General features: G+C 41.0%; 1 protein-coding gene across 3 annotated transcripts in view; it reads right to left on the reverse strand.

The window, feature by feature from the left end:
• LOC115795397 (ephrin type-B receptor 1-B) overlaps nucleotides 1–25,406 on the reverse strand; it is a 170,057-nt gene that overhangs the window by 98,770 nt on the left and 45,881 nt on the right. For all 3 annotated transcript variants that reach the window (XM_030751287.1, XM_030751285.1, XM_030751286.1), the window contains exon 2: nucleotides 10,090–10,154. In XM_030751287.1, coding sequence (XP_030607147.1) covers nucleotides 10,090–10,154 — 65 coding nt within the window. The remainder of the gene's footprint in view (nucleotides 1–10,089; nucleotides 10,155–25,406) is intronic.

Genomic DNA, 25,406 nt, shown 5'->3' on the forward strand with positions numbered 1-25,406 from the left:
ATCATTGCTTTTAGTGTGTCTCACGATCACAACTCAAAGAAGCCTCAAAGCTCCTCCTTTACAACACACAGGACAAAGTCTGAACATCAGGCTTTTTCAACATTTCAGCAGCAGCGCGGCTCCATAAATATCACAGCGAGTGCAAAACATACATTTGCATTCCTTCACTCGCCCGAGGTTCACGCCGTCCTCGCCAAAATCACCAAGCACCTTTCATGTATGTTAAGTTTTCACTTTGATCTACAATTTTACAGCTATTAGAGAATAAAGTGTTCATAAATGTGTTATGCTGCGTTTCCTGCTGAATTTTACATACTCGAAGCATCCCACAGCAGCACGATCCATTCATAAGCTTTGGCAAAGTGAGAGAGTTTCAGGTGTTTACACATGAACCACAACATCTCCGTTATTTACTTATAATAAATTATCCCATTATTAGACAGGATCAACCAAGATTTAACAGCAAAGAAAAGCAAATGTATTTTAGCTTACTGGCAGGTAGGCCGGCATTCAGAAAGTACAGATTTTTAATTCACTTTTGTTTGCTTTACTATGTACGGATGTTTTCCCATAGGATGTGGCATCTTTACCTATCATAGCAAATATCAAAATGCCAGGTTAAGAAATTTATTTTTCACATGAGGTACTGCCATGTCTCTCATATAGCATATAATGTTTCTTGAATGAGAGAATGCTCTCACTTGAACAGACTGATGAAGGCAGTGGTGTTTTGTATGCATCTAAAACATGCTTATGTCACCCTTTAGAACCCATATGGCCCAATCGAGGGCATTTAGGGGAAGAAAAAAAATCACAAACTGTGTCAATAGAATACAAAGAATTAAAGAGTCTTAATGCTTTGAGATGTACACTGTGCATATGTGTGTCTGTGCATACAAATCCTAAATCCATACACAAGGACACGAAAACGAAGGGAGGGGGTAGGACAGGGTAGGGTGGGGTGGGGTGGCTGCGTTCTGAGGTTAGTGGTTAGATGTAGATCAAGAAAAGATGGAATGGTTTTGAGGCAGACAAGCTGGAGTGAAGAAAGGCAGCGGAAAAAAGTCAGAAGCAGTCGGTATGGTGAAAAGATGGAACAGAAGAATGGAAGGGTTTACTGCTATTTCTGCCAACTCTGTAGGACGGCTGAAATAGCAGGTACTGCAGGTACTGGAGGAGATACACAATCACTCCCACACATACAAGCCAAACTCAGCCTCAAGGTACTCCTGCATACCCCTCCAAATGTATACCAAATTTAAGATTTAAAACTCATTTTTCCTTTCCTTTTCTGTCCTAGTTCTATCCCTTTGTTCTTTTATTTATTCTTTTATTCAAAAAGAAAATGTCCTTGGTTTCCAAAAAACATCCAAGTCAGTTTCTACATTCATGCCGAGAGAGTCCACAGGGTGGAAATTAATACTTGAGGCAGCCACACGTTATTTCATTCCAAAAGGGAATATTAAAAAAAAAAAAAAATGTTAAAATTAATATTAAGAGAAAGAAATATTAGGGAATTGTAGAATACAGTTCCAAACCAGCCACTGGTATGTCTGTGTGACATGCAGACAGTAATGTTCTGCTTTTCCTGTGAGTAGATGTAGATGCTGCTGTCTTGACGAAGTCTCCTTTGCATTCAGCAACATATTCAGAGGTAAGATATGATATCATTTTACAAAAAACACACATGCACAATTGCCCAAGCAAAGACTCACATGCACAGAACAAACCCTCAGACAGAAACCCATAGACACACTGTGTTTTGAGTGATTCGTTGTCTTACCATTCCGGTCTTCATGCTGAGCAGACACGCCTGCATCTGAGCTCGGAGCAAATTCAGATGTCTGGCTACACAACTAAATCACACTCCATAATCATGGAGGTAAAATGAAACAGGTCTCCCACTGCTATGTGTAGTATATATGTATGCGTATGCATTTGCACAAATGTGCACATGCTTTCAATTTCTTTTCAGCTGTAGCATATTCCCTAAAGAGTTTATAAAGATTTAATATGGGTGAATGTGTAAAGATGCGCATGTGCTTATTTTTGGGTAAATTCATATATATATATATATATATATATATATATATATATATATATAAAGAAGTGTGGCATTTCCATTAGTATGTGTGTGTGAGTGTGTGCAGCGCAGGTATGTGTGATTGTAATGAAGGCACTCTTCTCACCGGGTCTCTGATGTGCAGCCAGCATGACTCATTGTCATTTTTTTCCTTCTTCTCATTCCAGTTCAGCTTGAGCCCACTAAGTTCAGAGTTCACCTCCATCCCTCTGTCTATCATTCCTTCTCACTCACCCTTTATCTTCTTTCTCTTCTCTCCAGCATTTCTGACACCTATTATCTACATTCAAGCTACCCTTTATCCCTTCCTCTCTGCTGATTTCTCTTTTTTCCCATTTTTTCCTCTTTATTTTTCCATTCGTTGTTCCCCTTACGCCCTTTGAGCCTGTCTTTCAAGGTATGAATAAATCCATAATAGAAGCAGCATGGTATAACACCTTCAAAGTTTCCTTCATGTCACCCACCATGGTTTGGATCAGTACTGACAAATAGCATTTTTAGATGTTTTTGAGTTGACACATTGTCACAAATTGAATCAGCCCTGGACCCTAAACTAAAAGCGAAGCTCCTCCTATTTTATTTAATGCACCTTAAGAAACCTTAAAAAGCTAAATTTGCCAATGGCCTAATATTATACTAATACTTTTCAAAGGCTGTTCAAAGGCCATCCCTGGATACAAGGGTAAGTACTTTCAGAACAAGTACAGATCTGACTTTTGTGCTTTCTCCTTCAGTGCTGCTTTGGTGTTATGTTCCAGGATTTATCCCCATTTCTCTGGCTTTCTATATTCAATCATCCCCTTTTTCCATTCTTTTCTGCCCTTTTCTCTTTTTCATTTTCCTCACTTTACTTTTCCCGCCCCCCCTGCTTCCTTATCTCCATTGACCCAGTGTTTGTCTGTCTTTCAGGGTATGAATAATTGAGGTATATTGAGTCTGGTCAGCAGATGGTGAAATGGCCGTTATGGATCTATCTGTGCTCTTTAGGAAATGCTGAGTGTATGCTGACACCTGTGCAGTTAGGATCCACAGGAGCGCTGCTGAACCACTGAACACAGTGGGGGAGCATATAGGGCACGCCCAAAAATGGCACTCCTCTCACAGCACCTGCATTTGTACATGCTCACATATGCAGGTGCAGATATACAACAAGCCACTAGAATTTATGCCTGAGCACACACAAACTCACATGTGGTACAAGTGAGAGTAATTCCAAACAAACACATTATGGTGAGCTCCACTCCGTCTCCAAACCATCTTATGCACCTGCTACAACAATAGACAGAGGTACTTCCAAATTCTCATGGCTATCTTATGACTTCTGTCTCATGCCCCATTTTACACTGCCTTGGTGGTCCAGAACGCTCAAATCACTACAGCTTGAGAAAAGACATTTAAATAGACAAAAAAAAAAAAAAAAAAAAAAAAAAATCAGAAAGCATTCAATTTCACTACAAAAGAGTCATGAGGAAAACTAAAAAGTGATGGACACAACTGGGACAATGTTAACATGGGGACGCTTGAAGTTACTGAAGTAAAAAGATAAACACACTTGTACATTTTCTGTTGGTTTACATTAATATTCAAATGGTGTGATTAAATATATAACAGCAAAAACATCTGTAGCAATATTAAACCTACGCGCCAGTCAAAGTTATCGACAGTAACTAGTTTCAGTATCCTCCTAGTGAATATATGTACAAAATCACCTTGGTTACATACTAACTAGTGAGCAAACAAACTTGAATAGTTACCTTTAACCCTGAATGCACTAACATGCAATGGAATATTTCTTTTTCAGCTCGACATTGTCACATCTTTATATCTTGACAAAAAAAAAAAAATCCAGTGAGACTTAGTGCGTTTAGACATCTGCCGTGCCGTTTTCATCGAAGCAGATTCAGTTTAGCAAGCCCCCAGGCATACAGAGACACTGCTGAGCATAGTTCAAATCTGCTGCTATTGTAACAGTTCAGGCAGGGAAAGGCCTGCTGTAGGAAGGATACAAATACTGTTTACTGGCAGAACTTATTTCACTATGCAGCAGCTTTGACCTTGAGCGTATGACTGTTTAAAAAAAAAAAAAAAAAAGAGCTAATTTTCACACACGCTCAGAATTGATGTAAATCCAGTTGATTTTTGATGGATTTCTCTAAGTGCTAAGATGTAATAACTTAGTCAATATCAGATAAATTCCCAAATGTACAACCCTCACCTCTAAGAGCTGCAGGCAAACCTCTTTATGTGTCATGCAATTAATTTATCTGAACCTCGAAAAAACAATGTTTTATTGCAGCTTATCACAGCTGTATCATATCAGCAGCAAGTAAGAATTATAGATAAAGTTTGTAAATGTCAATCTTAAAACCAAGACTGTAGCCTGAGGGGTGTGAAAAGTATTGTAATTTAGATACAGTAGCCTAAGTTTAGCTTTGTGTGTGTAGCCACTAACTGAGTGGTCAATTTGCTACTCTTTGTAACCTTAACAACTGCTTCTCTAGCACACACACACTGTGTTGCTCCTGTGCTATTTGATACAACTCATTAATTTTCTTTAGTAACTTTTCCCTTGGGAGTTTATAAGTAGTATATTTGTGTATCTGTGTATAATTGTGCGCTTGGCTGACTCAAAAGGGTTAATTCAGAAACACCGCAGACGCAGTGTCATTAGTTCCAGTGGTATAAATACGACAACATCAGGGTTAGGCATGCACACGTATTATGGGATGGTAGCAGCAGTGGTATGGCAGTAGGTTTCTGCTAGTGTACAGTATATGGAGAGCAAACAATATAATTCTCATGTGACTTCCTGCTACATTTTTTATTGTCTCAAATTTCACTTGCATTTATTCTTTTCTCCTTTGTGATGTTTTAAATCCTTTTTTTTTTGTTTTTTTTTGCTCACTCTCACCTTCATCCTTCACTCTCACACTCTCATCCTCTCCCACTCCTTTCTGCTCTCTGCCATCCTCTTACGGATGCTCCCTATGATAAATAAAATATGGAGTCCCTGAAAGGCAAATACCCCCCCCCCCAACCTTGACATGCAAACATGTGACAAAAAGCAGATGTGACCATAAACACAGAGAGTGACCAAAACACAGTTCCACTCGGAAATAACGATTATTCTCAGTTTTCAACAGTATCCTGGTGCGTGGAGTTGGAGCGCACTGTGTACTGATTAGAAGGCTGGGGGTTTGAGCCCCCTGCTCCTCCAGTCCACACGTTTTAGTGTCCTCGGGCAATATACGGAAACCCAAATTGCCCCCGATGCATACTTTGGAATCTGAGTGCATTTAGAAAATGATTAGAACAAAAGCGCTGCGCAAATGGGTGAGTATGGCTTGCAGTTAAAAAGTGCTTTGAGTGATCAGTTAGACTAGAAAAGCACTATGTATTATGTATGTATATTAGTAAATTTAAAAATGTGTTAAGCTAAACAGATTTATGCTGAAGAAAACATTTTATGTAATTGAATGAAAAAGGTTGGACACATTTTATACATTGCTGGATGTGGAAGGCAACCATGCAGTATAAAGCTATCGAAACATGGGGATTTCTTCAAATCTGATTGCATTGTTACTTTTTGTCCATTAACTTAAAAAAATCTAATTAAATTAAGTAAAAAAAAAAAAAAAAGTTTCCCCCTTGTGAAGTCTTGGAATGCCATTAACACATTAAGACTTAATTAGCCACTAAGACACTGTTATTAGGAATTTTCAACTGATGACAGTTTTAGAGGTTACATTTTCTGGCCCAAATCTTGAGTTTGTAAAGCCAACAGTCATGGGTTCCTCTAAGCAGATGGTTGACAATGTGAAAATGGAGCTAAGTGATGTAAGTAAGCAGATAAAAGCTATAAAAAGATATGAAAATGCTCAGTACCTCCAAATTCTGAGGTCTAACATGTCATTAAGATCTTATGCAGTGATCCAAAGCATAACTGTTGCACTTGCAACTGTTACTAAATCAGTGACTTGTGATGTAACTTGATTAAAATAAAAAATAAAATTGTACTGACATTTCAACAATGGCCAGTGTACCCGTGTTGTGTATAACACTGTGGCCGTATTGAAATATAGAAGACCATAAAAACATCTGTACCTAAAGATGGTCACAGACAGGTTTCAATCCATCGCCCAGATAAAATTTCAAAAGTTGAAGAAAAGCGAATAAATACCCCATTGCATTATCTGGTTACGAATATGGAAGGAATGTTGAAATAATGCTACTTCCATATACAACTTACCTTTTAATATTTCTCAGTACTAAATTAGGAAATGTTACAAAAAGTAGCAAAAATAATTTTCCAAAAGCAGCGGTGTTTAAAAAGATTTTTTGTAATCAAGTTAAAAAGAAAAAATGTTGTTGAAATGGAACTTTTCTATCTGGAAAATTAAAAAAATAAATAAATAAAATAAAGTGAATAAAGGAGAATTCAAAGTCATGTGATGCCAAACTTCATGTCATTTTTTTTTTCTGCAGTCTTCTTGAATGATCTTGGTAAAATGGGAACCAGAGATGCACAACTGCTTTCATTTGGGATGGTGTGGGTGAGACTAGGGGAGCGTGTATGGTGGGAGAGAGAGAGAGTGTGTGTGAGAAGAGAGTAAGATAACAGGGACAGGAAAAGGAAATGTGGTGGTGATGTTCGAGGGGCTGCGGGATCAGGAAAGGGTTTGGGGAAGGATTAGAAGAAGCTGGAGTGAGAGAGGGTAAGGGATCAGCTGTGTGAATGGGGCAAAAAAGGCAAGCCTGGAGCCCCTCAACATTCAGCTGTGTGTTTATGTGTGTGTCTGTTTCAAAGAAAGCTTGGGTTAACTCATGTGAGTCTAGAAGGTCACAGTCTGTCTCCAGGCTTTAAGGGTAAGATCCTACATAGGAGGGATGGATGAGCGTGATCAGCGGGTGGCAGTGGCTGTATAGACGGAGGCTGTGGGTGCTGTAAAGTGTTGTGAAGCAGGGCGGGTTGGTTGGGTTGTAAGGTGGCTCGGGGAGGAGAGGGCTATAGGGCGGGCAAAGTGAGCAGAGAGAGGCTGAGCATGTTGTGTGTCTGTGTGTCTGTGTGTCTGTGTGTTTGTGTTGGTGGGTGGAGGTGGGGATGGTGTGGTGTGCAAGGGGTCAAAATAGACTGGAAACTTGAGGGGAATGCAAATATGTACCATTAATTAATTAATTAGTTGGAATTCTGTTTGTTATTAGCCTGCCGTTTGAATGGTAACAATTTAGGAGCCTCCTTTGAAACGGACCCATAGCTCCCATCCAAAAAGATTCAAATTCTTTAGAAATGATTTGTTTGTTTGCTTTTGGCAAAGCGTGCCATTCTAAAACTCAAGAGACAAAGATATAAAATAGAGAATCACTAACTGAGCGGTCCGGGATTGGAACCCGGACCGCTCAGTTTTCGGCATGCTCTGCCCAGACTGATAAGAGGCCTGTAAGTCTCACATACATCGGTTTATGAGCACACATGCACAAAAAGCACATAGCAGTGCAGGCAAACAGTCACTTGCACACTCTCAGCCACATGCCAACAACATTTCACAAACAATTCTTCACTGTGAAGAAGACAAAAAAGTGTGCCAAAGTAAACGGTAGGATCACCATAAATCACCTTCACCCAGCTGAATATGTCCACCTTAAAGAAGCTTACAAATGAAAAGTGGCTAAAGCCAAATCTAGCCAGAACTCAGAGCCAGCCACAAGTAGCCAACCTTGGTATGAGCCTCGCTATGAGCAGTGAAAGATCAAAGCAGTTACTGGGAAAATTATGGCGACAAAGGTTGGTGCCCTTTTATCTGGTCAATTTATAAACATACTGGACAATGATGTAAGTACATATTTGTTTTATTGTATAAATCTGTTTCACCTGCTTTTGTGTTGTAAGGTAAAAGATCAGGTAAAGGTGAGTGCACAGCCACTCATTCTCAACTTATTATTTGTACCTCTCAATCTGCAGGGGAGAAGATCCCACAGTAACTGACATAACTAATTATCCTTTAAAGCCATAAATCATTCTTGCTCCCAGCTGGTAAATGTTGGTTTATTAGCTTTGAACTATTAAGCGTTGTTGTAATGTACACCTGGTATGAATGTCAGCTTTAAAACATATATCCATTTTCTGTGTGGGAAATGTATTGTTTCTTTGCAATGGGCACCGGCCATATGTATACAGGTCTGTTAGAATCTGTGAGCAGGTGATCTGAGGCTGCATATGAGACACAGATCTATGTGCTATGGGGAAAGCAATTTGGTTTTGGTAGTGGACTGGTATTGTATTACAAGAAACAGACTTTTTGATCATTTTGATAGCATTACTGGTTTGGTCAGGTGGTGAACACTGTCCCAAAACTTCTTTCCCAACACAAAATAATTTATAATTGTGTAGTTTTTTTTTAAAGCAAGTTTTGAAAGGTTCACCTAATAAAAACAAGGGAGTTATTCAAGTTAAACATGAATGTACTGTTTACCTTCAAAATCTCAAAGATTAATAAAAAAGTAAGAAATTGAAAATTTTAAAAAATTGTCTGAAGCATTTTGTAGCACTTTGTACAATGAATATTCTTAGCATGTTTCAAATGAGTTGGCCTAGGAAGAAGGGAGGAGTAGGGATTAAAGGTAAATGTACAGTATTTCTGGAAAATTTTATATCAAAAAAAGAACTCAAAAATCGAAAATCTGTCTCCACTATTTTGTAGAGCCTTGCCCAAAGAGCGTTTGTGCCAAGTTTCAGAAGATTTCAAATATAAAAATATAAAGAAGTAGCAAATTTAGCAAAAGTCAACAGAATATGAACGGATGCCTGATGGCTTGGCACTGTCGTCTGCTGTCGGCAGCGGAGCTATAAAAAAAAAAAAAAAGTGACGACAGAAATATAGAAGGGGACAGTAGCTAACAATGGCTGTTAAGCAAGGACGAGAACATTTACAGTTGCACCATCGGCCTCTGGGGTTCTCTTGATTGGTCATGAAGGAATTTGTAATGTGCTTCATGCAATGACAGAAAAACACAGAAGCAACAAGAAACTGTGGAGAACACAGGGAGAACGGAGAACTCCAGATCTTGTCCAGATGACGCAATATCACAGGGATACATGCAAACTCACACACGCTGCACACACTGGGTTATTACAGGTTATTTTAGCTTGTATTCCTTCAGGGATACAAAAAGAAAACTGTCACACTCTAATGTTTAAACAGAGTCAAAGCTCCGCTCTGGAGCAATAAAAGGTCCTTTTACACGTGTGTAAAATGCCTCATAAAGACCTAAAGACCCAGAAAATGCAGGAAACAGTCATTTTCTATTGGGATAGCTCCTGTAAGATTCATATCAGTGTTGTGCTATGGAGCTTTTCATTGAATTATTGAATTACAATACAGAAAACAAGGTCTTATAACACCCCTTCATTCCATTAGCCTAACAGGGCAATAATACTGAGTTTCTATCAAAAAAGAGGGGAAAAAAAAGAATATTGTTCCCATTCCAGTGACTTGGCTCTTTGTTCCAGTTAGGCTCATTCTATTTCTATAAGAATACCTAAAAGTTGAAGATAGTTCCCTTTAAACCTGAAAAGCCCTGAGCATTTTTTGTTCTCTTAGCTCCTCCTCCCTCTTTCATCCTAATACCTCCACTTCCCTGTATAAATGTATCATTACAGTATCATTATGTCTATGGTATCCCCCCCAGCCTCCATTTACAGGGACTTAGGTACTGTGTTCTGGGACTTACGTGGACCCATTATGTTATTAAGTCATTATGAACCGGGACACAGAGAAAATAATACCCATAATGGGAGCTACATTGGGTACTGCTTAAGTCTATAACTCCCATCCTGCCTGCTTTCCTGCTATTTGTCTGTCTGCCTGTAAACCTGTACGTGCTCTGTGTCATGTTACGCATACTCTCCAATCTTCTGCTAGCTTCCTGAAAAACAAAAATAGCTTGAAGTCAAAGTTCTGATTTATTTAATTAAGTAAACATTTATGTGTTGGCAAGAACCAGCTCACCCCTGAATTAGGATATGCTGTCCACCCCAGTTCAGCTGTGGCCACCCGAGTGTCCATCAAGGTCTCTGCAGCAAAGAAAGAAAAAGAGACAGAGAGAGCCAGTGGTTAGCCACACAGAAGCTATTCTGAGTATCATTCCACACAGATAAATTATATTCAAGCCCCAGTGATCACTCGACACTCATTGATGAACAGAAAGTAGAAAGAGCCATACAGTGTTTTATCCATCTCTGCTACTCTTCTGTTAAGATAAGACATAGAAACAAATCCTTGGCACGTTGCTGGAAGGAAGATGTGAGAGACTCTGTCACCCTGTAAATGCTGATTTTTGCACTGTGTTCTCTCTGTTAGTATAGTACGTACATCCTGCCTTTGTCTGTGTGCATATATTTGTATGACATGACAGATATTTTGCTGAAAGATGAGTGTATATTTTTGTACAGTACATTGTATGGGTTCACAGATGGTTTACCCAAAGGAGCTGGCTCTGCACATGCAGAAGGAGCCCTCCAAGGTGAGACCATTACAATTTCTTCATTAACTGCAAGGCCCTGAGGTTATTTGTGTCAGCTGCCCTTAACCCAAACCTATGAAAACAACATATATTTGCATGCCATGCAGTGTTGTTTTTTTTGGGGGTTTTTTTTGGAGTGCTATAATTTGAAAAAAAAGATTAACTGTAATTTTCTAAATGTTTGTGAAAAAAAAAAGCTACATAACTTCAAAGTACACAAAATGAAACAGTAACACAACATAGCCTGAGAAGGAAAATAAAGTACAGAGAAGTGTTCAAGGTTCGGATTTATCTTTGTTTGGACTTTTATTATACAACATGTCATATCTGGCCACATATCTGTGCAATATGAGAACACAGATTGCCCCCTTCCTAATCCTCAGGGACATAGCTTAGACAAATAAGTCTGCCAGCTCCCACAAGAAGTTTATCAGCTCTTTTTTGATTAATATCTGCCTTGCTGGTACATGATATGTTGCTCAAGGAAAGAAGAGAGAGAGAGAAATATGGCATTTTTCACAAAGCACTCACCTGCCCCTCTCTCTACAATACAGATTTATAGAGTGATGGACTAAGTGACATGCTGGCCTTAGCAGAGTAATGATAGATTCATAATTTCCCCTGTAACAGACAGTTTATTCTCAGTCCTAAAACATTAATCTTACAGAGAGTGAACCAAGGCATATTTCACATTTGTCGACGTCCTTTGCCACAACATGCACTCCATTGTGTTTGTTGTGCCCAGACAGATAAAAACTGGGAGACAGAAGGGTGACTGGTATGCTTGTGTGATGATCTGCATTCTGTAGTAGATAAGCAGTGTGCATGTGTGTGTGTAATTTTCAGAGGAACTGTGGCTGTTGTGTGTTTGGCTCAGAGATCTTCCACTTTCACAGCAAATGGTTGGCTAGCACAACCCACATGTGTTGTTGATAAGGGAGAAATCTCACTCTGATTAAATGCATAGACACAACGATGCCCTCTTTCAAGATTTCCAGGAGAGGTTCCAGCCCTCAGCACCCTCCCTTTACCTACTCCCCCAGAAGAAGCATACACTCGCAGCTGTTGCTAATTTGGTATCTCACTGAACTCGTGGTGCATTTTGAAATCATTCCAAATGATGGAACACTCAAAGCCCATCATCCGCAGTTCAAGAGCTTTGGTTTAAAAAAAAAACATAAAAAAAAACAAAAAAAAAAAACAAGTACATTGTGGTAAGGATGAGTGACAAGCCACCTGTAAGAAGAAAAGAGCCTTTTCATTCTCAATCTCTACTTACTGGGAGAAACTGTCCTCAGACATGAAACCAATTAGCCCCTGCACACACAAGCACTCACAATGCATGTTAAGACATACGCAGATGGACACCCGTTCTGCTCATGCACCAGCCAACTTAGGGAGCAATTTTCTGTGTACACCTACAGTGACAGCCTTGTTCACACCCGGCTTCCATCAGAGTATTTCAATTTCCCTAAGATCAGCCTTGCCTTGTCTAGTTTCCACAGCCAGCCAGCTCCAGCCTGCCTGCCTGCCTGCTTGTACGACTTGCTGTCAGCTGGGGAGATAGGAGCATGAAACAGCCCTCAGCGCCAGCCAGCATTGTGGGGACTGCCAAACCTTTCTCAGGGGAAATCACAGAAGCTTTAGTCAAATCACACAGGCACTTGGTCGACCATTTTTTTTCTATTTTCTTTTTAAACGGGTTTTGGGTGGGGGTGGGGGGTGCTGGAATGGATTGGGACTAAGACAGTGAGGATGCGGAAACAAATAAAGGTCAAAGGCCCGAGGGAGGGGTGGATGAGCAGAGTCATGTGGCCTAATGTCGACCATTAGCAGAATATCAAAGTAGCAGATGAGTAAATGGAGTATACTAAGTGGTGATTAGCAACGGGGGAGGGGCTCACACAGCCATCATGGCATAGCTTGCACACCTGTCCACTGGCACTGGAGAGTTTGAAAATGTCCCTTGTGTACGTGTATGTGTGTGACTTTTAAATGAGCACTTCTGTGAACCATTCATCCATTAAATGATAAGTGGCTTTGAATAGTTTCATTATAAAATCAACTTAATTACACGAAACATCTCTTTTAGAAAGAGGAAACATTTGTTCCATTGCTGAAATTATAAGTTATCTACACAGCCCAAGGTTACAAAATAATTCAATTTTGGTATAGGTATTTATTTATTTAATATTCGGTAAATAATAACCAATTAATCTGTTAGTTTAATTGGTTTTCGTAATTAGCTGTAGGTTTGAACATGAGCGTGAATCACTGTCTGTCTCTTGCCCTTTGCCTACTGTCAGCCACCCATAACCCTGAATTTATTAAGGGGTTGAGAAAATACATACAGTATGCTGTATGTGCTGTAAAGAAACACTCAAGGAGCTGGGATGTTTACTGTCTTTAGTTACAACTCACCTCACTGTCCATATTTTGGTGCTTAATGTTCGGTTCCTCCTTAGCATTTTAAAAGCAATTAGTCCTCCATGCATTCTTTCACACTTGAAGTTTATAGCAAGTCATTTGCAAGGCAAGTAAAGGACCTTGCTGTGTCCCTTGTGTTTGGAAGGCAGCCCAGTGTGTTTTCTTCAGTATGCATATTCTGCTATGTCAGCTCCACCTACAAACTCCACTAAATTAAGACCAGACAGGTTCACCAGTGGTTGAATCTTTCTGAAAATTGTTACCACAGAGAGCTTAAGGTTAACTACGCAACCACGGCTCATAAATCTATTGGAAAACAATAGCTTGTAGGTGTCTGCGTTGCCAGCCTTAAATAAATTCAAGGAGCCGTAAAGCCTGAGGGCGTATTGTGACTGCATCACAGAATATTAGTTACTCTAAATTGTACAATGGATGTGAGTTGGATACACTGCCAGGGTACCCGTCAAAACCCAGAAGTCGCAAGCCGAGCTAAAACCAAGACACAGACGAGGCCTTGCAGCTCCCAATCCCCGAAAGCACAGCTCCTTCTTATTAGCAGCAAGTGATAGATCAATACCAAATGGTAGGCTGTTTCCACAGATACAGAGAGGGGGGATAGAGAGAGGGAGGGAGAGAAATGAAAGAGTGAGAGAGACTGCATTAAACATTGATGGGGCCCTGCATTATAGATCGATAAGGCAGCTCTCTTCGCACAATTACACGTCAGCAAGCAGTCGCATGATACATCGCATAGACACGCATGGTTACATAGAAGTAGTACACACTGAAGAACATCTATAGAAAGGGAGTTCAGCGAAGGAACAACAGCAGAAATGAATTGGCCAATCTCTCCGCCCTCTTTTAGCATTCATGCATGACTTTAATTCTACGGTTTATAAGTCAGAATGCCAACATGTCAGTGTAATTCCCCTCCTTTGCAGCCAATCTGTGACTGTATGGCCACTAGTCGATATAACGTGTGCTGAAGTGCCTCTCTGAAGCTTCCTGGCTCCTCAATCAATACAGCAGACGATTCTCCACGGATTTCCATTCTCTTTCCATCTTTTCCATTCATCCATCCTTTAGCCCCCCCACCTCCCCCCTTCCTCTATGTCCTCCTGTTCAAGGATGCTGGTATACTCTGTAATTCAATGAGACAATCATGTCCAGATGCAGGCAAGTGAAAGACTGTAGCAGCCAAGTGAAAGAAGATCTGAGGCCCTTGGATAACATTATTTAAGTGGGGTTTATCATTTTTGGGGGATGGAATCAAGATGGTAGGATTAAAAAAAGAGAGAGAGAGAGAGAGAGGGAGAGAGAAAAAAAAGACAAACAGACAGAAAGACAGAGATGAAAAACCAAGTGGAGAAATCAGCGGGATTGGAATGAGCACTTAACAATGATGAAACCCCATGGTAGCCTGCTGAGCCTGGCATCTTAATACAGGGCTGGAAACAAAGTGACAAACAAACAAGAGTGAAAAATGCTGCATCTCCCAAACTAATCAGCCGTCCACTCAGGGGACTTATGAATATAAAAAGAACATTTTGACAGAGTGAAGTATTTTCCGAACAAATCGTGTGGAAGTGTCTCACACAGACAGACACCAGTCACCCACTGCATCCTTGATTTAGAAAGAAAGACCAGTTCAAGTCCAGCATGGCTAAGTCCATTCAACAGATTTGGAAACTGTATTTATGGCGCAGTACTGCTTTGGGGAAATAAGAATATGAAAAGGCAATATCTGATTGAGTCACCATGTTCAACAAAGAACACAGTCCATACAAACACAGATGTGAGACTTTTCTACTCTGTGCCACACTAAAGCTCTGTCAGTCATACTGAAGGATTTTTACTTTAAATAGAAGATACAGAACACCCAGCTGAAATGCATCAAAAGAAATGTGTTACTTCAATGTCTCCCTGAAGACAGACGTGACAATGTGACTAAATTTGAAAACTGAACCAAAAAAAAAAAAATAATAATCTGCCATCCTCCCTCTGAGACATTAGCGCAGAGTGACGGGATACACAAGTCCTGCATCTTCTGAGACACAGATTCCATTAAATGAGCAGGCTCACAAATTACAGATTGCCCACACTCATACACACAAATTTAGTAATAGTGTGCTGGGCTAACAGTCACTCACGATGGCTGAGTGAAAATATCAATTTCGCCACGAAGGAAGACCGGGCCTGGTATGAAATACAAAAGAGAGGGTCCAGAAGAGAAAGAGGAAGAGGGCAACAGAAGGCAAAGTGAGATCATCAGCAGATGTTTGGAAGAATGTCTCCTAAGACCGGAAAATTAATATACATACAGTATCTGAAGAACCTGATGAAATTATGGTATCATCACAGCAAGGTGACATTCTCTTGGCCTCGTACATCTGGGCTGCTGTGTCGCATACAATTTAAGATTCAACCTTGCGGCGCTTGGTGAGCAGCCACATTCTTTCCCCACTATTACCGCTTTGTAATAGAGTTGTTATGTATCGAAGCAGGAAAGCACAACATCCCCCCCAGAGGCAGGATTGGCAAAAATAGACAGGTACATGGTCAATGCCTACCCAAAGGCTATACCAACACAAAAGACTCCTGCATCTAATCATATCTTAGTGGTCAGTCAGTCACTCAGCTACTGGTATAATGCAGAAACGGCACATTTATACACAAGCACCCACTTTGCACCTTTTCCTCTATTCTTCTCCCTCTTTTCCCTTTCTTTCACTCTTTTCTCTTCCCTCACTTGGTCAGGGGAGAGAGGTTAGGCACATCATTTGCATTCATTAACATTACATTAGCAGACAGAGTGATCTTTAGAAACCAGGCTGCCGGAGAGTGTCATCTTTAATTCATCATAACCCCACCACCTACCCACCCACCCACCCTCTCTCTTTCTCTTTACCTCCACCTTCTTCGCCCTTTTTCCTTTTCATCCACCCATCTCTCCCTCATTCCTCTCTTCCCTTAATCTCGGTGCATCATTTATCCCCCTCATCCCTGCAACTTTCTTCACTCTCCATTTAACACTGTCTTTCATCTTCTTCACTTTAACCATCTTTATTTGCCTCCTTGCTGCCACAGCGCTCTCTTATCCGTATTTTGCTCTGCCTCCTGTTAATGACAGGCTACTGGAGGTTTGAATCCTGCCCCTGCATATGTTCTTGCAATATAGGAAGGACAAGGGACACTCCAAAACACACACACACACACACACACACACACACACACACACACACACACACACACACACACACACATAATAAGGGTAAAAATCTTAAAAATTAACAAAATGTAAAGGAGGCTGCCAAACACATAACACACTACTGCACAGGACCAACTAAGGCTTCCTACAGCAGCAGACCAGCAGCAGTGACCAAGCAAGAATCCAGATGGAAGCAGCACTACCCTCCCACAATAATCACAATACTCATTACTGCTGATATTGCCTCAGCCAGCCTGTCTGCTTTTAAGAAACCTGGCAATTTGCTGCAGTAAAATGAGGTAATTACAACTCTTATCAAACTCCTCACCTCACAAAACAGCATTTAGAGAGAGGGAGACTACTCTCCGATGGTTCACTGGCTGTGGAACAAGGCTTTGGCTGGCTTCCTAATCACTCAGCCACACCTACTCACTGTCATTTACTCTATTTGCAACTCCTGCTCCTACCTACTCTGTGTTGTTTCCAATAAAAGCATTATAGCTGAAATTTGATCACTTTATTGACACAACCAGAAAAAATTAGTCCGTCAGTGCCCCACACTAAAAGTTTGAAATGACTCACAAACATGAGGACCCAAAGAAAATGACTTTCCAGCACAAGAACTGTGTAAGGAAATTCTCTTCTGCTACCAAAATGAAAAAAGTAAAATTACATTCTGCAAAACTCTATGTTGGAGGGCCAGCATGAAGAAAATGGCAATTTAATCTTTTCCCATAAGGAGAATGGGTCTACTCTACAGTTTTGACATTTCTAACCTTCACATAAAAGTTAGAAGTTAGCTCTGGCTTACTACGCTGTCATCACTTCTCCTGCCTAGAGACACAATGAGCCACAGAGACGTACTATGCCCAGGTCACACTGGGATTGTGTGAGGCTGACATTTACCACTATAAGCTATAGCTAATGGGCTATCCAGAGTGAGTAAAATCTGTGTTTTTCAAGTCGACCAGGAAGTGCTGAGTGAACAAAATCATGTCATTCAACTGAAACTCCCACTGCAGTCCACTCACTCTAATTAACACAGTAAGAGTTTCCAATTAGTGAGGTCCTGCTTGTGCTGGAAGGAAAGTTTTCAAAAGACTCGATGCAGTCCTGTGACAAACTAAGTACACCCTTATTGCTTGCACTGGAATTAGGTTGCCAGGAGAATGTCTCTTTTCTCTAAAAAGAGCATGGCAGCATTGTTGGGGTTTGCAATGTTGCATCTCAACAAACCACAAGACCTCTGGAACAGTGTCCTTTGGACAAATAACTCCAAAGTGGAGATGTTTAGCTATAATGCACAGCACTGTGCAGAAAACCAAACACAGCTTATCAGCACCAACACGTCATACCAACAGTAAAGCACGGTGGTGGAGGGATGATGATTTGGGCTTGTCGTAGGACCTGGGCACCTTGAAGTCATTCAGTCGAACATGAACTCCTCTGTGCACCAAAATATTCTAGAGTCAAATGTGAGGCCATCTGTCCAACAGCAGCAAATCTATAACATAAAGGCTGAGAAAGAAGAATCAAGGTGTTGCATTGGCCCAGTCCAAGCCTCAATTCAATCGAAATACTGTGGCAGGACCTTGGTACAGCTGCCCGCAAATGAGAGACATGCCCGCAAACCTCAATCAACCAAAGCAATGTTGTGAATAAGACTAAGGTGCCATTTACACGAGACCGTTTTCATTTTGAAACGGTGTCGTTTTGATGCGTTTCGGCCTTGCGTTTACACGACAACGGTGTCGTTTTGATGCGTTTCGCCCTTCTGTTTACACGACAACAGAGTGAAAACGATGTGTTTCAGAAACGGGGTCCAGAGTGGAGCGTTTCAGAAACGCACCGGCTTGCGTTTTCGTGTAAACACTTGAAACCGGGATGATTTGAAAACGCTCGACTCGCACATGCGCACTATGGTTGAGACGGCCACAGTTTTTCGCGCACGCGCAAACTGATAAACAGTACTCGCGGATTCACGAGTGCTTCTTATGCTTTTCCTGTGTTTTTACCGTTTTGTAATTCAGCGTTGTGTGCAGCAGCGATCCAACCTCATCATCGGTCCACACAAAACCTCTCACATTGGCTGTTTTGTAAGTAATGAACAATTTGCCGCACTACCTACTGTGTCACTCCACGCATGCGCGTCTTGCATAAACAAACTTTGCAAAGAGAAAACCAACGCCAACTTGTGGCCTGGCATGAGAAATACATCGTTTTCATCGTTTCACATGTCCTCGTGTAAACGCGGATCGTTTCTGAAACGCCATCGTGTAAACGAAAGGCTGAAACGCATCAAAACGACACCGTTTCCAGTGAAAACGGCTTCGTGTAAACGGCACCTAAATTCCTCCACAATGATGCTAGAGACTGAGAAAGTCCCAATTAAAATGCTTACTCCAAGTTACTGCTGCTAAAGGTGTTTCTACAAACTACTGAATCATGGGGTTTTTCACAGAACTACACAGAAAACTCTTTTTTTCACAAGACTGTATGCACATTTAGCTGGAATGTGATGGATGGAATCACAAAATGCTAAACTGTTAAATTGAGAGAAATGCATGAATTAAAACACTTCAATTCTAGTATGTATACAAGAGTCCAATGATATTGCAGTGTGGCTCACCTATTTGCCTTTTATAACAACAGAGAGGCTAGTAGGGCAGTGAAGTAGATAAAAATGAATGCCCTTGCCTGCCATACTGTAACACACTTGAACCGCGATAACCATCCTGTAATATGCAGAACCAATATGAAGGGCAGAGAGAAACTGAGAGATGGAGAGATGAAGGAAAAAATAAAGTGGATAGTAAGACAAGAGTGAGATGGAGCAAGAGAAAGGAGGAAGACGGGTACTATTCATACAAAGAGAGATACAGAATAAGATATGGAAGGAGTAATCGGAGAGACACTGTGATGGAGAGTACATCATATGGCAGCACCCTGTGTTATCTTATCCAGGAATAGATCTAACCTTAGCTGAACAGAAGAGTCACATCATTTCTTAGAAACCACACCGTTTCTGTCCTGCGACCAGAATGAACAAAGACGCTCCGCTCTTTTGTGCTACTTGTATAGTATTCATATTCAGTAAAAGACACAGGCGAAGACTGCCTCATCCAAACATGGACACAAGCATCACACTAACAGCTGAAAAAAGTACATGCATGAGGCAATGAAAAACAGTCACACCAGCACACACTAAAATATGCATGTACATGGACACACCATATGCATGCTCCCAACACCCAACACAACACAACTCTGCTGCTCCTCCCATCAGCCACACTGGTAAACCCTCAGCATCTGCCTAAAACGGTGGATACCACCTGTCAGAGCAAAGCGACAATCCCCCTCTGAAAGAAAACACAAATAAAGATGATTAATACAGGATGTCCTTTATTTTCTAAAGATTAGCTTAGTACATATTCACTTATGCCACTGGTAGTTTCTCCCCCAAGAATGAGGCAATGTACCTCTGTCAGCCTGTGTTTAACAGGGGGAGGCAAATACCAGCTAGCAATATCTCATTAAATGCTGTTGTTAATCATGTTCGGATGCACCACAAAACTGACCTGTGCCTCCTCAATAATTCCCCTACTGGCAGAGAGGGAAACAGTCAGGAAATCAGAGAGTCAGAGAGAGAAGGAACCTTGAGGGTTTGATGTCATGCTTTCGCTCCATCTAATCTGTGGCAGTAAAAGAACGACCTTCAACCACCTTGAACTCACTGGAGCTGAATTTCAATAAAACTCAAATTATCACCCGTGCCCATGGGGCTTGGGAAAGGTAGTAAGCTTGAACTGACTGCACGTATAAGACAATTTAACAGTCATATGGTGGTGTGAGTGAGTCAATCATATGACACTTCTTTTTCAGCCTGCGACGGAGCCTCAGCAGTAAGCGGTAGTTACTGTACCCTGTCGGGAGAGGATGCCACTGGGATGGATCACTGATTGTTTTCCATGTGACTGAGTGTGTGTGTGTGTGTGTGTGTGTGTGTGTGTGTGTGAGTGTGATCACCAGCACATACGCCAGCATCCAAACGGGAAAGGGTTATTCAATTTATCTGTGTTCTCCCTTGACTGATGTAGTGAGATGCAGGTAATTGATGCCTTAGTTTGGTATTCCCCAGCCATGTGCTCTCCACCACGGGGACATTGCTGGCTAAGACGGTGTGAATGAGAGAAATCGCGTGGTGTGATCTCACTACCTTAACTGCGAGTGAGGTGTTCTTTGGGGATCTCGTTAGTGCAGCTCTACTACACACACACACACGAACACACACACACAGTCTTACCAACAACACACACACATAAGCAGTGAATACATCTCAAGAGCGGACTAAACCACTAGCGATGGTGACCGTGGATATTTGCAGGTGGAGATCACCTCTCATTCTCCCCTTCATTCCTTGCTGTCTGTCCTAATAAAAACGCCAGTGGCCTCTCCAATGCCTCCAAGCAAACACAATCCTTACCCTTAAAAGCAAACATGAAATCCACCCTCTTGCAGCATATGCTCACATGCCTGAGGACGTCTATATATTTTTGGAGATGGGCTTTGTTTTTCCTCCAGGGCTTTGCTGGAGTTTGGATTCAGCAGTGCAGGCATATAAGAAAGAAAATAGTCCTAAGGCCAAAAGAAAAACTTTCAGCAGAGGATCTTGACCTTACAGCTTCAGTCTGACATAGGTGGGTTGAGATTCTCCAATGAGAATCTATAACAAGAGAGAAGGATGGAAAGAGGGAGGAAAAGAGATAATTTTTACCTTTGGGGAGTGAAAGTGAGAGAGACCTTTTTGAGTAGGCCTATATTTGTCTGAAGATCTCTCATACTGCAATGGAAAATGGTGTATGCCCTCTCTGCTTTCCTTCAGAGGTGGGGAAGACCGTAAAAAAGAGGAAAAGGCTTATTCTTTTAGCTCCCAGGAGAAATATGCGTTTGATGTTCCTCCATTTGATGCTGCTGTTTTTATGTCCATCATCAATGTGCCCATTCTTTTCTTTTGTTTCCTTTTTTTTAATCAGTTGTAAGTAGTTTTTTTTTTAATCTCCTCTCTCACTCTCCTTTGCAGAGTCACTCTGAATGCTAAGCCACAGCTCAGTAAAACACTGAGCTCTTCTGGGAGAGAAAATGTCATTTCATACACATTACATTCAGTCTGTTATGCCACAGGGAAGGTGTGGGTAATTTTGATCTTGTTCTACAAACACGCACAGATACATGCACACACTGAATCTGACCTCATCTCACTTGGAATCCAGGACGCTTGAGCTTTGGCCCACAATGCAACCTCAAATGTCACAGATGTCCAGTGACACTAGTGGGGAGTGCAAACATCAGCCATCCCTCTGGCAGTTTCAACAGTAGCAATGCCAGTACTAGCTAGCAGTGACATTTGTGTGTGTGTGTGTGTGTGTGTGTGTGTGTTAATCTCGCCATTTTGGATCTTCCAAGCCTTCTGCAGATTGCTAATATAACAGAGACAACATTGGATGGATCATAGGATGAACTTTAGAATGTAGTACGACAGACTGTGGTTACCATCGCAGTTAAAAATCTTCCTGCCAGAGGAAAGAAAAGAGCTTCCAGGCTGCGCTTTGCTTGGCATTCCCACCAGATGAGGCTGTTTGCTGCTGTGCTCTGGGAGTCAAAGTGCAACACTCTGCTGGCTGCGCTGCAACCGCACAGCTAAAGAGCTGAGGTGCTTCGTTAAATAATGTATTGCTACCGACTCATTTTAAGACCTTCCTTTGCTTCACACGTAAGAGGCGGTGGCAGCAAAAACCTGCTTACTGTACGCTTTCCACACTCAGCAACACACATTTACTAATGGCCACAAATGCAAATGTAAATACAAGAAACACACACAGCTTGCACAGCTGTAAATGCTGATCCAAGCTGTTAAAATTGTTTCATCACTTCAATGCCACTGGGTCAGAATATATGCAGGTGTCTGTCCAGGGTGTAGATGTGGGTTATCTGCTTGTAGTGGAAATTCGCAAAGTGGTTTCCAGGTGTCTGGAGTGAACAGCACTTATTGAAGACCTACTGTATTTTAGATGAATTTCTAAAAATGCTACACATTTGAGTGTGCTGTCTGTGTAGGAGAAACCATGCACAATTAAAAATTCTTCTAGGCTGTTTGGAATTTGGACTTCTATTTATTTTGTGTACAAAAACACTTAAAAAATGCTGGGAAGTCAATAAAATGCTGTTAACTCCATCCATCTTGTGTTATTTTACTCTGAGCCCTCATGTAAATTGGGCACTGACAGATGGAAATGAATGCCCTAATCACAAGTGGCAATATATTGATCCTGGGAAGCAATGCTGGCCGCTTGGGTTTCAGTCATCTCTGCAACTTAGATTTGTTGTGCTGGAAGAAGTTGAAAGAGAATGTTTGAATGTGAAGCAAAAATGTTGCGTGTCACCCAGAAGAAATTAATACTTAGCCCAAAGGAGACATTTATTTTTCAGGTTTTATTCAAATATTCCCCCTCACACACACACACACACACACACACAAATATACACAATTTATATAAATCCAACCACTGTTATGCCAACAATAATGATGATTCACTCATTTCCCCTGTGGATCTTGAATAGGTTGGAAAAGCATTTGAAGCAATAAACACTAAAACCTTCCACTGACATCCATACAAATGAGTGGATCATAAATTCTTCCTGGCAAGCTGACTTAAGCTTCTTACTCTACAGCAAACATTACTATCTCAAAAATGAAGTTATTCCACTGCTAAATTAATAAATGATATCACGGGGCTGCTCCATTTTTAGAAAGTCCGAAAGAAAGAGTGAATGAGTGAGATGCTGAATCTAAAACAGGCTGCTTTTTAAATGTTTGTGTAATAATATAATAATAGTATAGCTTGTTGCAATATATAATCAATGCTGCATTTGTGCAACAACAGAAAAAAATGTCTCTCTGCCTTTTGTGCCTAAAAAAGGTTAAAGCTTAATACTGGTCTGTTGCACAGCTAGTACACGCCCATACTAGAGCAATATTTCATCTGTGATTTCAGTCTGATGTTAGGTGGCTGATAGGCAATATATGATGATATAATATGTGGTGCATAATGAAAGTTTTGTGCATATAGATTAGATGTTATTGTGAAATTCAAATGATACAATGTTTTTATGAGGTGTTAAAGGTGCATAAACATTCTAAATGGCCCTAGCGGTTGCTGGGAACATGTTGACACCTTAACATTTGATACAGATAGACTTTCCTGCCAGTTTTGATTGCTCAACTTGTGTAGGTGGAGTTCACAGACAAGCAAACGGAGGGATTTTGTGCATCGTAGTAAAACATCATTACCGACCAAATTATTTTTCCCAAAGTAGACCAAAGTTCGAGTAACAACACTAATAGGTTTAAAAAAAAAAAAAGTAAGACCAACTCCACAAAACTACAACACACAGATATATATCATACAATTTATGAGTACGTGAAAAACAAAAGCACAATGTGCCTTTGGTGATAAGCAGAGTACATACAGCGGTTCGATGAATAAGATAAAGACACTTTGCGTGATGGTGGCAGTACTACACCACTTTAAATGGCAATTTTCCAAATGTTTGCCAGTACACATTTCATAAAATACTTTAGCTAAGGCTTAAGTGTATGCTGAGCAAATATGACTACCATCTCACAAAGTGTTTGTTATCTGCGGTCGTGGAGTTATTAATGTAGATGGGTGCTGGAATGACTCCCAGAGAGTTTTCATACACTAGTACTCCTCATTTCTCCTCCCCAGGGGTGTTGTTAGCCTGCGTGTCCCCTGGCAGCTCACTCGACATAATGAGGCTGACAGACCTAAACAAACTCAGGTGGAGAGCATGGTTAGACAAAAAATATCAAGTATAGTCATAAGAGATGGAGGAATGAGGTGAGGTGAGCAACCTGCAATGTCTGGCAAAGACGTACGGCTGCTGCTGTAGTGTCTGTGGCTAGATGTGATAGAGCATGAGTCATAACACTTCTTTGTTTCCCATCTGTGTATTCCTATCATATTCTTTATTTCCTTTTATTTTGTGCCTTTTTCTGCTCGGCTGTACACAGATGCAGCTGTATAAAGGCACAGGGTTATAACTGATTGAAAGAAAGTGCACTCTGCTATCCCCCTTTTTTTTTTTTTATTCCTTTTTTCACTCTCTTTATCTTTTGCTTCTCTGTCCCTCTCCCTCTCCCTCCCCAGGTGTGCTGGTTGCTGGGGCTAAATGATGAACACAACCACAGTGTCTGCTGTCTCTAATAGGGACATTATGCAGGAGGATGGGAGAAGCACTCACACCAGGCTCGTAAATCACATAGACTCCTGTAGAGAGACTCACTGCAAGGCCTCACTGCTCCACTAACCCTGCAACAGATACACAAATATAAACTGAAAATCTACTCAGACACACACCCATGCACATATGCAAACACATATTGAGCATTTGCATACATAGACACGAGAATACAAATTAACGCACTCGCACAAGCCGCGCTTGTGCCGTGACTGCACACTCCATTTACCTGACCCCCAGTGCGCAGTCACCATTTGCCATGTAACTACTGAGACAAAATTCACTTACATCTGTCCAGTGACAGCACCTCTGTAGGACAGTGTGCCACACCAAGAGCTTGTGTCAATGTGATTGAAGTTTGACAGAGGAGTTAAAGCATTATTAGCACTCCCTGTCACAGCCCAGCTCACACAGAGGCCTGCCAGTGGCACAGGTGAGGTAAACACAGGCCCCATTTAGCATATTACCCATCAGTCAACACGACAGGCAAAGGAGATAAAGAAATGCACACCCACTGTGAGTGGGAAAACACGCAAATCCAGTCTGCTCTATCTCATAAGGAGGGCTATATGAAGGTATTTTGACAGATGTGTGCTCAGGCATCCCACACTCGCATACCCACAGCCATTCATACCCACACAGAAAGAAATGGCATGCAGAAACACATTCCAGTGAACACACACAGGTTGATGACAGAAGAGACATTACTCAAAGTGAAACATCTCCAGAAGAGAAGTGCTTCACACAGCTAATTGACTGTGATGAACCAGCACTAGTATGCTTTGATCCTTTGTATTCTTATTTATCCCTTAATTTTCACTTTATTTACACAAATGGAATATTAAAAAT

This window comes from Archocentrus centrarchus, chromosome 17, assembly GCF_007364275.1.
Source record: "Archocentrus centrarchus isolate MPI-CPG fArcCen1 chromosome 17, fArcCen1, whole genome shotgun sequence".
Taxonomy (NCBI): Eukaryota; Metazoa; Chordata; class Actinopteri; order Cichliformes; family Cichlidae; genus Archocentrus; species Archocentrus centrarchus.